The 16,882-nt window shown below is 47.4% G+C and overlaps 5 protein-coding genes across 5 annotated transcripts; 2 read left to right on the forward strand and 3 right to left on the reverse strand.

Annotated features, from left to right (window-relative positions):
• Positions 1-1,019: 1,019 nt before the first annotated feature.
• On the reverse strand, positions 1,020-2,000 carry Triagg1_4370 (uncharacterized protein; the record flags this gene model as incomplete). Its single annotated transcript, XM_062898766.1, has 3 exons — positions 1,020-1,090; positions 1,141-1,336; positions 1,404-2,000. The coding sequence occupies 3 exons, from the start codon at positions 1,998-2,000 to the stop codon at positions 1,020-1,022; spliced, it is 864 nt and encodes a 287-aa protein (XP_062756877.1).
• A 760-nt stretch (positions 2,001-2,760) lies between these two features.
• Triagg1_4371 (uncharacterized protein) lies at positions 2,761-6,974 on the forward strand (the record flags this gene model as incomplete). The annotated part of the gene is made up of 5 exons (XM_062898767.1): positions 2,761-5,455; positions 5,515-5,574; positions 5,635-5,682; positions 5,753-5,908; positions 5,968-6,974. 5 exons carry the CDS (start codon positions 2,761-2,763, stop codon positions 6,972-6,974), a joined length of 3,966 nt encoding a protein of 1,321 aa, XP_062756878.1.
• Positions 6,975-7,462: 488 nt separating this feature from the next.
• Triagg1_4372 (uncharacterized protein) lies at positions 7,463-8,376 on the forward strand (the record flags this gene model as incomplete). Its single annotated transcript, XM_062898768.1, has 2 exons — positions 7,463-7,851; positions 7,911-8,376. 2 exons carry the CDS (start codon positions 7,463-7,465, stop codon positions 8,374-8,376), a joined length of 855 nt encoding a protein of 284 aa, XP_062756879.1.
• Positions 8,377-8,660: 284 nt separating this feature from the next.
• Triagg1_4373 (uncharacterized protein) lies at positions 8,661-11,296 on the reverse strand (the record flags this gene model as incomplete). The annotated part of the gene is made up of 5 exons (XM_062898769.1): positions 8,661-9,090; positions 9,162-9,641; positions 9,699-10,037; positions 10,093-11,147; positions 11,294-11,296. The coding sequence occupies 5 exons, from the start codon at positions 11,294-11,296 to the stop codon at positions 8,661-8,663; spliced, it is 2,307 nt and encodes a 768-aa protein (XP_062756880.1).
• An 856-nt stretch (positions 11,297-12,152) lies between these two features.
• Triagg1_4374 (uncharacterized protein) lies at positions 12,153-16,543 on the reverse strand (the record flags this gene model as incomplete). The annotated part of the gene is made up of 7 exons (XM_062898770.1): positions 12,153-12,290; positions 12,351-12,720; positions 12,770-13,050; positions 13,110-13,310; positions 13,424-13,578; positions 13,635-14,886; positions 14,984-16,543. 7 exons carry the CDS (start codon positions 16,541-16,543, stop codon positions 12,153-12,155), a joined length of 3,957 nt encoding a protein of 1,318 aa, XP_062756881.1.
• Positions 16,544-16,882: the final 339 nt, after the last annotated feature.

A 16,882-nucleotide genomic window follows, 5' to 3' on the forward strand; every position in this document is an offset into this window, starting at 1 on the left:
CATCGACGATGCAGAATAGTGTCATTGTACTAGGTAATTCTTTGACAAGCCAGTCAAATAGGTTAAGCAATTCGTTATAGTCGTTCTGCTGCAAGCTTGCCATATTGAAGCTGCTCGATAATGACCTCGTGTCAAATGTATGTTGACGTAATAGCTGATCTATAATGCTAGCGAGCATAGAATGGCCTCCAACATGCTCACCAGCCTCGCTTGGGTCAATGTGTCTCCCGCAGAACCACAATACAGACAGCATGCGCTGTTTGGTTCGTAGGCCATGTGTTATGGTACTGCAAAATAGAGATAGAGGTGAGATACCTGCGATCTTCTTTGGTGGCTGGAAATCCCAGTGAACCATCAATTTTGCCGAGTTCGGAGATACTATCCAATTGCGGAATACCTGTGAATGGACTATTTGTTCGGCCTGTGAAATTTCTTTCGTAGACAGTAAAGTCTTCCTGTCATGAATGAAAGAGACATCAATGAGATCAGCGTCTGGGATCTTCATCATCCAACGTAGAGCATCTTGGTTAAGATACCATGTATAGGTTGGTGTTGGCCTATGAGGTGGTGGAAGCCATATATTATTCTGTATCGGCGAGATGCTGCGCAAATTTTCATTCTGAATAGTAAGAGTTGTGATTGTTTGCAAGGAATGCTCAAGTCTCACTGCGTGTGATGCGGTGTCATTACTCTGAGAAACAATAGTTTAAATAAGAAATGACGTAGCTCACTATGCATTCGTTGAATCTCGTTATCTTTTTCCCGTGCTTCTTTCTTCTGCTTCTCATGGTCTATGAGCAGTGACTGAACAATATTAAGCAAATCCGCCTGGCCTTGTAGTACTTGCTGTTGGCCTTTCTCCATGATTTGGGAATCTTGAGCGACGCCTAGCTGTCAGATAGACTCTCGAAAAGGGAATTACAAATAATAATACGTACGTCGATCGAATTTATGCATTTGTGATTTTTCGGCTTCTTCTAATAATGCTTTGCTTTTGGCTTTGATGGTTGTCAAGCTCTTCAGTAGATCTGTTTCGTAGCTGGCTCCCATACCCATGGCTTTAACACCACGCACAACTTCTCACGCGGGACTAAAAGTCAATTCTATAATTACCTTTATTATACGGGGCATGAAACTTACAGCGATTACTAATGAAGAAACCGATGGTCTGCTCAATTGCGAGAAGTATGGTAACGGTGAGATCGAGTGATGCGTTTGAGATATGGTGATCCTCCGGAAATGTAACGAGAAAGAACTCTATGTCGTAAATCTTTGGGATGATATCGTTGAATTCTTCGAGAACTTGCTGGCGGACGTTTGCAGCAGTTTTCATGGCCTATATCAATACGCATCAATGACAAGTTCCACTGATTACTGGTTATACGTTGGACACTAGATCTTACATCCAAGAAAATGTTCACAGCGCCCAAGACAGGCGTTGAATAAGGGCTACCAGGGTCCATGTTCGAAGCGATCTTTAGGGCCTGCGCAACAGGCGCAATGTTCTCGCTACTCTTGCGCAACATTCCTGCCACCTTGTTCGACTGCTCATATTTGGCTTTTGCATTTTCAAGTGCATTATAGACGGCATTCCAATCACTTTTGCCTTGCCGAATGCTGTATTCTGACTTCGAACGTCCACTGGGCTCTTGCGATGTTGATATGAGTCTATTCAGCGCGGCGGGGAAGAGATCATTCCAACACTTCAACGCCTCAATATTTGTCCAATTTGGTCTCGTAGACGAAATGCCGTAGTCTAATTGTTTGGAAGAATTACTCAGAGAGATAGCGCCGCCGCTTTCCGTGGAAACTGTTACTTGAGTATTCGGAACATACTTCCCGTCCTCTACATCATAGTGTGATGTAGAATTCACAAAGGCGGGGTGGTATTTTGGCAGTCGATTGTCGATGAAATCAACAGCTGCTGGCCGAGAGGTACCATCTGATGATGGGTCATTATTCGGCATGCCTTGGGCTTTTGGGTGTTGTTGTTTTAGCATGGCTGAGTGAATTTGAGATCACAACAGTATTGTTCGAGCATTCAGGTAACATATGATGCTTTTGTTCATGATATCTCAACGTGACGTATGGAGAATTGATCCAGTCCTAACCAGTAATAGCTTTCTTGTTTTGATCAGCTATCTATAGGAAGACATTAGGTGTGTATATGCCTATCTATGTAACACCGCCGAGAAAACGCCTCGTACCATATTGTCGTCAATCAAATGAACCAAGCAAGGCAAATGAGCGGCAGGATCGCCAGCCTAAATGCGAACGGACGACACAAGTTGTCCACGTGTACTTCTTAAACTCGAAGGATTCATTTGGAATCCCACATGTATGCAGCTAATGTTGCATTTGGGTGCCTCCTCTGGGGGCGAAGTTACTCCATGGGGAGATCATTGAAGCACGGCCTGCTGCCTGCTATCCACATTACGGACGAACTGCTCGTTGGTTGGACCAAATGAAATGGCCTCATATATTTATAGTGCATCCATGTCAGATATCGGATCCCTACTGCATGCATAATGAGGCTCTGGGAACGCAGCTCGAAGTAGGTGCGCATCGCCTCCGCAGTTAATGCCGAAATACCGATGCCCCGTATTACGTCTATTGACACTATTGTTGATGCTTTAATAGTAGTTGCAATCCATTGGCTGGAAACTATTTTGCTCTTCTCTGAACCAAAGAAGACTTGTTACCTTTATTTCTCAGCGGTAGAAGAAGCTCTATTGATACTATAATCACGTTGTGACCAATATGAGGGAAAATCCCCAACCTCAGCCACCCTCTTTTTTGGGTGTAGATGCTCAGGATGGCATCGACGACGCACCACGTTTTTCTCTCGATTCAAAAGCAGATTTGGCAGCACCTATACCCCAAACTTCTACAAACTCCACTAGTGAGATTGAAGCTCTCAAGTTGCGGATTGCTGAGCTTGAGATGCGACCCCAGAATGATGCGCCAACGCCGTCCTTAAGCCAAAACCCGACAGATGCAGGAGCTAAACAAGGAAGCAATCAGCCAAAAGTAATGGCCAACTTGGAGCGATATAAGCGAATGGAGGAATGCCTCTATCTTCATCGGAAAGAATGGGAATCGGACGGTGGACCAGCGACTTGGAGCATGAACGAATTTAGCGATAGGCCCGAATGGAGGGACCAAGTTGGCCAGTATGGACCGTGGAGGTATCTGTGGGAAATTAAGTCCGACAAGAAATACGAAAGACCAGATCCCTTCGATCGCTATCACGTCTGTGAAGCAGGCCACGACAAGCAGAATAAAACTGAGTATGACGAGTATGATCGAACGATTGATTACGGGTATCGTCGAGAGAGGCTTCGTAAAAACTTTGAGTGGGATCTGGACCGTCTATTCTTGGCGGAAGAAATGGAGCGTCGACGGCAGGGTAGTGTAATGCATAAACCAAAAGCATCGGACGTCTCGAACCAGAAAATGCAGCAGTCTCATGGCCACGATACCGACGCTATAGATGAGGCCAGCCTCATATTTTATGCTGAGCCAGAAATAAAGCGTCTAGACTGGTCTGGATTCAAGCCACTGGCAAATTCGCTGGAGAAGGACGCACATGCTATTGACGTTCTCGTCGGGGAGCCTATCATTGAAGATAGTAGTCTCAATCAATCTCTAAATTGGTTTGACTATCAGCCCCGGCAACATCAGAAGCCAGACTGGCTCAGAGACGGTAAATTCGCGCAAGACGTCGCGGCCGGACTGATACAACTGCCAGAGAGAATACGGATCAATTCCACCATTTTGAGGAAGGCCATGGCCAAGATTCTTGGATCGGATGGGCAGTCATTAGATGATACCGGGGAAGGGTCTGTATCGGTCATCTTTACAAGGCCGTTCAAAGCTATTACATATTGCGAGCCTACACTTCGTCAGTGGCATGCTGAGCTGGAAAAGAAGCATAATAAGGTATCAACTTCCACCAAAGAAGAGACGGTCATTAGCGACACATCTCTTTCCACACAACAAACTGTCCAAGAGACTGCTGTACCATCAATTTCGGCCAGCGATGAGCACCTTGGGAAAGAGTTGGCTCCAGAGTCCTTGATAGACAAGCTCAATACAGCATCGCCAGACGAGGCCAAGCAGCAGAAAGAAGAAGATCAAAAAGAAGGGAACGCACAGAGCGACGCAGATTCGCTGAAAGCACTAGGCCATTTACAGTGCATACTCAATTTCATCGATTCAGACATATTAGCCAGGAAATCCGCCCTCGATGGAGTTCAAAACCACAAAGCCTTCTTCTCCGACCTCTGGCATCTTTTCCGACCAGGTACAGAAGTAATCAGAAGCAATGGTAAACAGGCTTACAGGGTCATAAGAACCACTAGCTCGGCCCATCGGTTTGTCAACACCAGATCTTGGTGGGATAATATTGCTACGCAGAAACGAAGCACATCTTTCCTCCTTGATTGTGTGTATATCGATTTTGATGGCACTAATCTGGGACCGGTATATGTACAATTTTCCATCAAAGTCTTTGAGGGAGAGAAAGAAGTAACCTCATTCGAAGTCTATCCGCTTCGTTTTCATCGAACAAAACGATCAGACTTTAGTGACTCGGAATGGGACCAGGTCCAGGAACTTCCGAGTGACGAAAGGTTTCGCCGAAAGCTCATCAATCGGGGTGCAAAGTTGATGAGCGTGCTTCCGATGAAACACATGTACTATTCTGGTCTAAATCTAGAAACGCGAGACGAGGTTGAGAGTCAGGTTGTCATCGACTTTGACATCCCCGCATCGATAGACGCCCCAGATGATCCAAACAAGCCAGTCCCTCGAGACAGACCGAAATGGAAACCAGAAATACGCAGCGTTATTACGAAACTCACAGAATCATCAGATAAAGGGTCCAAGGGAGATCTAGGACAAAAGACTTGTCACGGACCGTGCTGCTACGGAGAATTTGTATACGACGACACGTTTATCGATCAGAAGGAGGCGACCGAATACATCGAAAGCCTCGTGCCGAAAACGCGCGCTATCGACGATCACTCCTCGGTGGCAATTTCACCACGGCCCTTGAAAGAGGTGCAAGCGGATACAAGCGGCGTGGGCTCCATTTCAAACGATGAGCTTGTTATTATGACTCATAGAGTATTTGGTTTTGTTCTTCGAAGTCGAAAATGGGGTATGTGGCTTAATGGAATGCTCAATAAGGTTATTGATCTGACAATGGCGAATTTAGCAAAATTGGATCTCTCCTATATTACCGATGTTCACTCTTCAATCCCTATCGAGATAGCAGACAACTCGGCAGTGGAACCAAATACCGATGAGACAGAACCGAGCACTGCCCTTGACCGCCTTGTCCTCGAAGAAGGACATCGGAATATGATTGTGTCGCTTATCTCGCAGCATTTTCGTGAAAAGGCATCGTCGAGATCACAGAAAGAGGAATTTGACATTGTGAAGGGAAAAGGTGAATACCTATCTGAATCAATTCACAGTTTGGGAGATCTATTACTTACACCCAAGTAGGAAAGGGACTTATTCTACTCCTCCACGGCGCCCCTGGAGTAGGAAAAACATCTACAGCCGGTTCGTAACCTCAATTTGTTTTCAGACTCGAGATATGTACTGACAATTGGCACTCATCAGAGGGCGTGGCGGAGCTGTTTCAGAAACCACTGCTACAAATCACCTGTGGTAAGAACACTTGTTGCCAGGTTTGGGCGAACTTCTTCAATGATGTTGACTTGCTTTTTCTATTAAATAGGTGACCTTGGATCAACAGCACGAGAAGTTGAAGAGGCCTTGGAGACGAACTTCGCAATGGCAAGCAAGTGGGGATGTATCTTGCTACTTGATGAAGCGGACATCTTCCTTGCAGAGAGGACTAGAGAAGACTATGTAAGAAATGGACTTGTAGCCGGTGAGTTTGTCATCCGCAGCCAATATCTTTAGGGTGAGATACCTAACCATTAATATCAGTCTTTCTTCGAACTCTAGAGTACTACAACGGTATTCTGTTCTTGACGACGAACCGTGTCGGCGATTTTGACGAGGCCTTCACATCACGAATACACGTCAGCCTGTATTACCCCGAGCTTGACCACAAGAAGACAATCCAAGTGTTCAAGCTGAATCTGGAAATGATCGAAAAGCGCATAGCCCAGAAGGGAAAGACGATTCAGTTAGACAAGACAGACATCTGCATGTTCGCGGGCGAGCACTTTATGAAGCACGAGCACGCGCGCTGGAATGGCCGACAGATCCGCAATGCCTGCCAAACAGCGCTGGCGCTGGCTGAGTTTGAGGCTCAAGGGAACAACCACAAGGCTGTTCAGATACCTAATGCTGCCATAAAGCTCGAAGTGCGACACTTTAGTGTGGTACAAGAAGCGTACCTTGAGTTTGCCAAGTACATGAACGATCTATATGGTACAAATGCTGCTAGGAGGGCAAAGGAAGCGAGACTCCGAGCTTTGTGGGAGCTTGAACGCAACATCAACCTAATGGACAAATCTTCATTCATGCTTGGGGCACAAAATCAGCCACAAGCAAGTTCTCAACGGTATCCACCATCTCAGCAAGGATTCCGCCCATCCAATTTTCAGCAGCAGCAAAGTTTCCCGCAACAATCACAGCATCATGGGTTTCCGCCAAATCAGTTTTACGAGCAACAACCTCCGTCGCACCAGAATCCCAACATGGTTATGCCTCAACCGATCCATTCCAATCACCCTCAGATTCATGTTCAAGAGGAATTGCCGGGAAGGCGATCATGGGACTCCCAATCTGGGAAGCCTTTTGGAGCTAGTGAGGATGAGAATAGATCCAGAGAACTTCCTCGGTCAACCCCGATACCATACCAGCAGCAGCAACAGGGTAGTCAGAACTGGGTGCAGCAGAGCGTTCAAAGCATGTATGAGGGTTCTGGACATCAGGATGGCTTCGAGCGGTCAGACGGCGATTATTCGTTGGGTACTAGGAGGTAGGCCCTTGTCAGACTCTACTGGATAGCAAATATATATATATAGCTCAAACCTCGTTGGTAAACCCCTGGCTTCACGTACTACCAGGTAGTAGACGCTACTATAGATATCTTCATATCTAATAGTACAGCTACTACCTCATCTATGAAACGTACTTAAAGTACCTAGTAGTGTTAAGGTTTTCATAGTATACGGGTACTACTTACCCATATACCTAGGCAGGTCTACAGGAAGCTCATACCTTCAAGCCTTAAAGTGGAGGCACAGATAAAGTTCTAAAGCATTGGTGGGTCAGAGAGGATCAATCTTGCACCGCAAATGCCCGACCTAAAGGAACTGCTATATAAGCGTGCAATCTTCTCCCCAACCCATCTTTTGCAAACATTATCCATCACCATTTTCAAATTCTTGCTAGCAACCCATTTGTCTTATAGACCAGAAGTCTATACAGCTTCTGCATCGAACATCATATATCCCACTTCTGTGCTAAAATGGCTTCCCCGCCAACCATCGTTGACCCCCTTACGGGCCACACCCACACTATTATCCTGTTGCACGGCCGTGATAGTGAAGCAGGGGAATTTGCCACCGAGTTTTTCGAATGCGAGGCCACAGGAACAGAGCAGACGCTGCCGAATCTATTCCCTACAGTCCGATGGGTATTCCCACAAGCCAATTTGCTTCATTCCGAGCGCTTCGGGATCAAAATGTCCCAATGGTTCGATATGTGGAGTGTGGAGGATCAACAGGAGCGCACCGAGCTGCAAGTCCCCGGTTTACGATCGAGTGTCCGTCGAATTGTTGAATTGATCAGACAGGAGGAGCTGCTTGTGCCAAGAAACAAAGTATTTCTGGGTGGAATCAGTCAAGGCTTTGCAACGTAAGACCAACTTTTCCATCCAACCCGCAGAGTCTTATTGACAAATCTTTCTCTCTCAGTGCTTTAGCCGCATTCTTCGCCGATGGCAAAGGAGGTTTCGCTGGTCTATGCGGGTTTTCCAGTTGGCTACCGCTTGCCAATCAAGCCTCATCGGAGATCCAGCTCGTCCACAAAGAAGCTGATCAAAAGCTAGCTGCCATGCAGCGATTATATCTTGGTGACGATACACAGCAGATGTCCTTTTCATCACAACAGTTGAAGTCGACGCCGATCCTTCTCGAGCATTGCCGTGACGATGACATTATCAGTGTTCAAAGCGGTTTACTTCTGCGCGACTTCATTGAGAATCTAGGTCTCAGCGTAGTAGTGTTCTATGAATATGAAAGCGGAGGTCACTGGTTCAATGAGCCGCAGGGCGTGGACGACTTTGTGGTGTTCTTGCGAAGAGATATCAAGTCAGACCACACAGACCAAGGGGCCACCAATCTACGTGACCACAGCAACTCGGATCAATGCGAAGAGTGAAAAACAATGCAGCAGCGTCGCGACAAGGTTTTCTGTTTTGGTTCTGGTTCAAATGCATAGCGAATACCGTGAGATACAATAAGTTTGACTTTGTTAGATACTTTGGTGCGCTGTGCTTAAAGTCGTAGAGTGAACGCTATATCCGCATCTTCGTAACAAAGTGACGTGAATAGAACCGACAGAACGATTGGGTAGCAAAAGTGTATCCAGTAGATGCTGTACCAATCTCTTATTATGGCTTGCGCCTACCAACCAACATAAAATGGGGTTCAATTGTAACTTCTTCAACGATATAGCAAGCCGACTAGAGCATCCCAAGAACTCTCCTCGTCTTCAACTTGAGCGTAGTCCCCAGTAGCAAGCAGACTTGCTTTGACCTTTACAGAGGCCTCTCGAAGACTCAGTGCATCTTCTTCTCTGCCCATGCGCTCCAAAACTTGTGACAAACGCCATTGGATTCTCGCCGACTCGCCCGAGTTTCCTCTATGCTGCTCATTCATCCTTGAAATAACTAGTGATTTTTCAAAGTGTTGCAACGCAAGTTCATTTTCTCCTTGGAGCATAGCGATCCATCCCAGCCGGTACTGTGCAGCCATCACACTTGCGTGCGTAGGTTTGCCTGCGGATACCAGATCGTGAGCTTTTGTGGCGAGCGAGTATGCTGTTTCAAGATTACCACGCCATGCTTCAATCTTGGCACGCTCATATTGAGTTCTAGATGGGTTGATAGATCGCATGCGTCAGCAGTTATTAGTATAAGAACCCCAGACAGGGAGCGAACTCACTCTCCATCATAGTGACTGTTGGGCCCATGGATCTTCTTCTGGTAGCCCTCCGCGTCATCAAAGTCACGCAAGGCGTCTTCAAAACGGCCCAATTGCGCGTTTGCGCGTCCTCTATTTCGCAAGAAGCGGTCAATGTTAAACTGTTGGTAGCAGCTCAGCTCAGGTACAGTCTTAGCCATCAAAACCGCCTCGTCAAGATAGGTTATTGCATCTGAAGCCTCGAAGACAGAGACTCTTGTGTAACCCATATTGCTCCAGGCATTAGCAACATCGTTGCTCGTACTCGAGGAATATTTAACAACGATGTCGAATTCCAAGGACGCAGAACGCTTAGCAAGAATGCTGCGACCAGTTCTCTCATAAAGCCCTAATAAACTTCGGTGGACTTTGGCAGCCAATGCGGAACCATTCTCTGCGGTCTCTAAAAGAGACAAGAGGGAGCGCTCGGCATCCAAAAAATGCTGAATCTCAATCATATACCTAGACCCTAGTCAATGAGACATAATGCCACCGATTTTTATTACCAAAAACACACACCAAATGTCATTAATTATGAGCTCAGTATATAGTTTCTGGTCATCATTTTCCAGTGGCTCTGTGAGCTTCAAGGCAGCCACCTTGTCTCTTAGAGCCTGGATGTGATGATGAAGTGCAGCGCAGCGATTCCATTGGGAATAAAAATGATTTGCTCCGTCGTTCTTGGGGAAGTAAGCTCGCAATAATACTAAAATATTATGAATGGATATTTTGCGAGCTGCTGTCGACATGTCCAGAAAGTATGCATGCTGTAAGAGACGGTGGACGGACATCAAGCCGGTCTCGGGGTTGATTCTGACAAGTGACGCGTCAAGTAGTTCACTCTTAGCATCTTCAACCCTGTGAAGCTATTATTAGCACGTAATGCAATGCCTCGTGGACGTGGAATAACCACCTGTCAACATCTTCTAACATGTCTAGCCCAGTTGTCATGCTCGTTCCTCTTGGTTGGAAGACATATTGTGGAATAGATTCAGGGCTCAAGATGCAAATCAAACTCATTAGTATCGTCGCATCTTCACTCAGATTATGAAAAGCTATACGCCAAATGTTGTCAAGATCGTGTGGGTACCAGTAGCCATCCCGTCCTTTAGACTGCTTCGATCGTGTGTATCCTGTTTTCGGCTCGCGCCGCAAATACGGAATAAAATCCTGGACAGATCTGAAACGGCGAGAGTTTTTAATTTGTTTTGCCGTAATGTCAATGGCTAATGCCAGGCCAAGCTCACAGGAAACCTCCCTTGCTGCCTGGACTTCTGCCTCTGTTGCTTCAAATTGTTCGGTGATTCGGAGGATCATTTCTGTACTCTCTGACACTGTGAAAGGCGGGACTTCAAGAGGTCGTGCGATGACTCCTGTACCTGCAAGAATTTCACTGCGACAAGTTATAAGGATCCTACCTTGGCCAAAAGTTGGCCAGTAGCTCTGTAAGTCGACCTGGCTTTCCACGTTGTCAAATACAAGAAGCCACGGCACATCTGTTCGTTGGAGCCACTGCAAGACCAAGTGTTGGTTTTTCTCTGGGGTATTGGTCTCGGAAAACTCCTTGAATTGAAGGTGTCTGGCCACATCGCTATAGGATTTTGCCCTTTCGGCGTTTGTTTCGCTTGAGATCCAGATAATGACATTGAATCCTTCCGACCAGAGCCTATTCGCGTACTCTAATGCAATCTGTGTTTTGCCAATACCAGCAGCTCCCCAGAGAGCTATTGAAGTAGGACGGATTGGCTGTTTGCGGAAAGATTGTTCAATCCTATCTAAGATGTCTTCTCGGCCAAAGAATTCGGGATTCCGTATAAAGGGTATAGTGTGATAGCGCGTGGAGGCAGGTAAGGGCGATAAGTTTGCGAAATGCATGTCATATAGCCGCACAAGCTCGGCATTCGATTTCATAGCTGAAACGAAGCTTCTATCATCCGTCTTCTCAAAATTATCTTCGCTGTCAAGAATCTGCCGACATCGTTCAGCAAATTGTGACACAGGCTTTCCATTCTCGGGAGCATTACGTATTCCGAAGTTTCCTGGTTTTCATCGTCAGCATCGGTCCTAAAGATAATCGGGCAAACTTATGAGAAAGCGCTGACTTTAGATCCTACCATGTTAGCGGGTATTTGTCGATGAACTGACGGCACTGATATATATTGAGACTGATCGGAAGACGTCCACGACACGCTCAAGCAAAAAACCTATAAACCGATGTGACTGGCGTCCTGATATTGCATGTATCAGGCTACAGAGGCGATCAAGGTCATTCATACGGCCATTGGGATCTATAGAGGGAGAAACACGTACATGTAGCCTGCATGAGGCACAGATGAACCCCTCACGGATACAAAAATTAACCTGCAGCTTTGGTGGTCAAAGCCTCAGTTTAGGAATGCTGCGACACCCAACAATTCTGCAGATGTGCTCGACGGGGTTTCCTTTCCAACAGGCATCGGCTCTGCATGAACCATGGAAAGTTTGTAGAGTCCGTTGGCGCCCTAGAGCTCTACCAAGCCTGATGTGCTTTAAGGTGGCAATGCATCAGTTCATAGACCACCGTTATCTTTATGATAGCTCGGCCTATGTGTAACTTTTGCCCGGATTACTCTTCATGTACCTAGATGAGCATCCATAACAGCGAGCAATCTTAGCGGAAGTGTAGAAACGAAGGGAAATTCACGAATGCTCACTGTCTTCATTCTGGCCACTGCTCGGGGCAGGATGGCTCCCAAGCTGAGCAGGTTAATTTGCCACGTCGCAGATTTAGCTATGCTGTTAATCTCTTCTGTCGGCATTACTTGAGTTGCTTCGTAAAAAGAACAACGATTGGTCAAGTTCTGGGGCCTCGTTTTGGGTAATCGATTCGGACAAGAAAGTCACCAGGTATGCGGAATCACACGTAGGAACGACCAGTTCCAGACGACGGGAAATCTATGGCTCCATTATTCCTTTACTCTTGTCTAGGAGCTTCTAAGATCTATCGTCAGGTTCGAAAAATTTCTTTCCCCACCATCTAAAGTGATGCTTGAACCCCTCCTGGCTGATTTCCTCTACATCTGCCGGTTCCAGCTTCACTTCAGTAGCAATGATGTACTCCTTGAGGTGAGACTGATTAGACGTTGTAGTGATAGGAATAATATTCTGTTCAATGCACCATCTCAGCAATACCGCAGATTCTGGCATCCTATACTTTCCTGCGAGTGATGGAAGAAGCTCGTCAAGTGGCGAGGGATCCTCGAGTGGCACTCCTTTGCCCACAGTGATTGGCGCCAGACTTTTGAAGGACGATACCTCAATGCCATGTTCGCGCATCCAAGGCAAAAAGTTATTGGCGCGTTGGAGATAGGGATGGAATTCTAGCTGATTGATAACCGGTTTAATAGTGCATGTCTCGAGAAGGGCTTCGATGTGATGCCTTTGGAAGTTGGAAATGCCAATAGACTTGGCTTTTTCTTGCGCTTTGACGGCTTCAAGTCCCTTCCATGCTGCTTGTATACCTTCGTTGGAACCGATTACGTACGGGTTGTGCAAAAGGTATCTGCTAGTTCGTAAGTAAGATATGCTCTGTACCGGGTGAGAAGTCTTACAAATCCACATATTCCAACCCAAGTTTCTCAAGGCTGGCGTCCAGAGCCGCTGGAATATTCTCCCATCCATCTTGAACCTTAGTAGTGACGAAGAGCTTCTCTCGTGGAATGCCGCTTTGCTGTATTGCCAGACCAACTTCTCGTTCGGTTCCGTATGAGTCTGCGGTATCGATATGGACGTAACCCTGCGCAAGGGCTGCTTTTAAGAGTTCAACGAGCTGCGGACTCAGAGGATCTTCTGGGTTGTCCTTGTACCAAGTGGTCCCAGTGCCGAATCCAAGCTGAAAGGATTATTTTAGCGTCACTTACGGACATGGCCTGGTGGACAAGTTGTATCTACCATGGGAATAGCAGTGCCATCCCTGAGCGGAAGCGTGGGGATCTGCATCGTCCGAGTAACCAGAGGTCGAAAATATGTCGAGTTCAAAGTTGAAGCCGGCAAAGGAATGGACGAAGGAATCAAGGCACCCAGAGACCTCGCACTTGAGAAGAGGGACCATCGATTCATAAAGTGGACATCACGGACCGTGCTCATGTTGGGCTGTGCCACAATCTGATTCACCTCGTGCCTATTGCTGTTGCTATCCAAGCACGGCCCAGCATAAATTCACAGTAGGACTTCTATTTTTGATCAAACTCGTCTATGACGCTCACCGGCGTAACAAACTTTCCAAGGGGTTCATACTCTAGATGTGGTATGCCCAGGCCCTTCGGTCCCCCGATATCAATACCCCTCTGAGTGCCGGTCCATTTGTCGCTAGCTGTTATCCCAAGAACGACAACAAGCAAGCCATATCTATATTCCGGTGCTGTGGCCAATTAGTCTACGTCCAATGATAATTCAGCAGATACTTGAGATACTTACTTCCGATGGCCTCGCCACTCTGAGCATCAATCACAGCTATTAAATCCGGAACAATAGCCAGAACGTCTTCCTGCTTCTCTGTTCGTAATACATCCTTTAACGATGCCATTCTGACGGCTGCGATGTTTTCGTTCTTGAAGGGGATCTTGATAAAACCCTTGAACTGCGTCTGGTTCTCTTGTGTGGGATCGTCACGCTCAACGATATCGGCTCCTTCGATGATACACTCTCCATAAACGTGCCCCATACGGAGCGTTCGTTCAACGCCCACTATCTTGCCCTTCCAGATGACCTTGGCTGCTTGAGGCCCTCCACATTCATGGATAATTGTCTCCGCAACATTGTCGACCCGGTTGGTCAATCGGGCTCTGCTTACGGCCCTCCCAATCCTCCAAGAGAGAGATATGGTATGCTGGACAACCCACCTCTTCATCTCGGCGCCTGTCACAGGAGAGTCTGCACAGCCAGTCTGCGAGCCCATTTGGCTCAACCCGGCACGTAGTACGCGCTCTACCTGCAGATCAGACGTCGCTTTTGGTATAATTACCACGTTCCCGTTTCCATCAGCCATAGCTACGGGGGACCAGACCGGACATCTCTCGTTAAAGACGACGGGTGTTGTCTGACTCTTTTCGGGATAAGCTCTGCCCATCCAATCGCCATCGATACAGGGAATGTCCATATTAAGGCTTGCTCCGAGAATCATTCCTTGTAATCCGTTTCCTCCGCCAATCTCCAGCGCAATCATATGAGTTGGGCGCTTCTCACAGATCTTGTAAAGCTCAGTTTGAGCCTCCATCATCTCATCGCCTGATATTTTCTCAATACTAACGGTCGGACTGCCCATTCCACCGCCACAGCCCACCGAAGCATCATCCGGCAGATCGTAGGGGTTGACAACCCGAACCACGGCGCCGGCCCGAAGCAACTGACGAAGGCCTATCATTTGGGCATATGGAGATCCTCCACCTCCGCTGCCGAGAATATAGCATCCAGTGGAGATCCAGCCCAAGTCTGTTTCATTGATGAACCAGACTCGCTCTCGGACGTCAGGCCGATATGCGAGTAGGTCGGCTTCACTCTGAAACTCAGACGTTACTTTTTCGGTCTTTGCCTTGGCTGTTTTTTCGTATGCACTCATCTCCAAATCGTCCACATATTGGCTAGTAGCGGGTACAGTGGCCAAGTCTGTCCTAGAGTAGTCAAAATCGCCGGCGGCACGAACAATGAACCTTGATCTGTTGGCGATGTACTGCAATTAATGTGAGCCCCAAGCCTGCTAACGAGTGACTTTTTACTCGAATCATAACTTGCAATAAAATAGAAGAGAGTGAGAATGCAAAACTTACCTGTAGGGGAATTGTTTCAATCTCGGCGATCGTAACGGAATCCGACAAAGCACCAGCAGCCACGGCTTTCTCAACCGCCTCAGCAGAGATTTCCTCCAACAATTGTGCCGTAGTCTTTGACTCTGTCGATTTCACCGTATCAATAACGGCGCTTACACGAGCAGTCGCTGCCCCGATGGCGTTGGCAACCTCGGCAAACTTGGGCTTGATAACCTTGCTTGCGCCCTCCAGTACATCGGGTGCAATAATCGCCCCGCCTCCAACAAGGAGTACAGGAACATCACCAGGAGAGGTCTTCATCATGTCGATTACCTTCTCTAGCTTATGTTTGACAATGGACTTGAATCTTACCATCTCTTCATTTGTCAGAGCCCCGTCTACCAAGTCTCGATTGCCAACGGCCATGGTCGGATCGGATAACACTGTGCAGTCTGTCGTCGTGAGAACTTGACCACCGAATGCCACGGCTTCCTTCGTTAACTTGTAGCCAACACTATCGGGGCCAATAGTCATGGAATCGCCCTTGCGAACAATAGAACCACCGCCCAGCGCGATGCTCTTGACGTCGGGACACGAAAAGTTCATTCGAACTCCCGCTAGGTCGCTATATGCCGCCTGCTGTCTCGGGAATCCGTTTGCTAACAAGAGACCAACATCTGAAGTTGTACCACCGATGTCAACAACCATGATAGCCTCGTTGAACCCTTCTCCGACAAGAAAAGCTGCTCCTCTCATACTATTTGTCGGACCGCTAGAGAAGGTTCTGATTGGGAGGCGGGCGGCCATCTCTCCAGAGAGAAGCGTCTCGTCATTCTGTGTGATAAAGACCGAGCATTCGAGACCAAGTTTCTTCACCGGCTCTTGGAAAGATCGGATTGTCTTCCTTGCAAAGCTCAGAATTGACGCATTAAGAACTGCCGCGTTCTCTCGCTCCAGGAAACCGAGGTTCGCAACTTCATTAGAGCACACCAAGTCGCAACCAGGGATCTCATCTCTGATGATCTTGGCTGCACGCTCTTCTTGTCGCTCAACGGTGTCAATAGGGCTGAAGACACCGTTCACAACAATGCTCTTAATCCCACGATCCTTGATCTCCTTACAGTAGGATCTTAGCTCGGCCTCATCAATGTCACTGATCAAGGATCCATCAACTTCGAGGCCACCTTTGGCGAAAGCGTAGTAGCCGAGGATAAGTTCGCGCATATCATCCGGCCAATCTACACACGGGGGCGCGTGTTTCCCGAATGGCCCTGATAGACGGATGACAGCTACTTTCGATAGCCGGTTGGCATCCCGTTCCATAACAGCGTTGACAAAGTGTGTTGTTCCAATTATCACGCTGGCAACATCGCCTGGACTGATTTTGGCCGTAGTAAACATTGTGGTGATGGCATCGCTAATGCCGTCACTAGGGTTCGTGGTTGTTGCTGCTTTGTGCCATGCCATAATGCCTTTATCAGGCTCTGATACTCTTGAAGGGTCGATCACAACTCCGTCAGTGTTCGTGCCACCAACATCAACGCCAACGCGGAGACGCTTGGAAGATGAGATAGATCCCATCCTGAGGTATGAATGAGTAATGGAGAGTGGTAGGAGATGCGTCTAAGGAAGCTGACTTATCCATAGATGATGATGGGAGGAGAGTAGTTCCTGTATCTCGTCCTGTATTGCCTCGAGACTTATGGGCAACATGATATCAACTATTCGCACAAAGCGGTATTTCTCGACCCTTCGCTTTCCGGCCTCGGGGACTGCGACGGAGCTAGATGAACATGAAGTGAAATGGTTTCGGCATAGTCAATCTAAATGCCGTCGTAGAGTTCCACTTTCGATGGCGCTTTAATGCGCTGTACGAATCTCCTCAACTCCTCTACGGGATAGATCCACTCACCTAAAGAG

The sequence above is a fragment of the Trichoderma aggressivum genome (genome assembly GCF_033847375.1).
Source record: "Trichoderma aggressivum f. europaeum strain CBS 100526 chromosome Unknown scaffold_013, whole genome shotgun sequence".
Lineage (NCBI taxonomy): Eukaryota > Fungi > Ascomycota > Sordariomycetes > Hypocreales > Hypocreaceae > Trichoderma > Trichoderma aggressivum.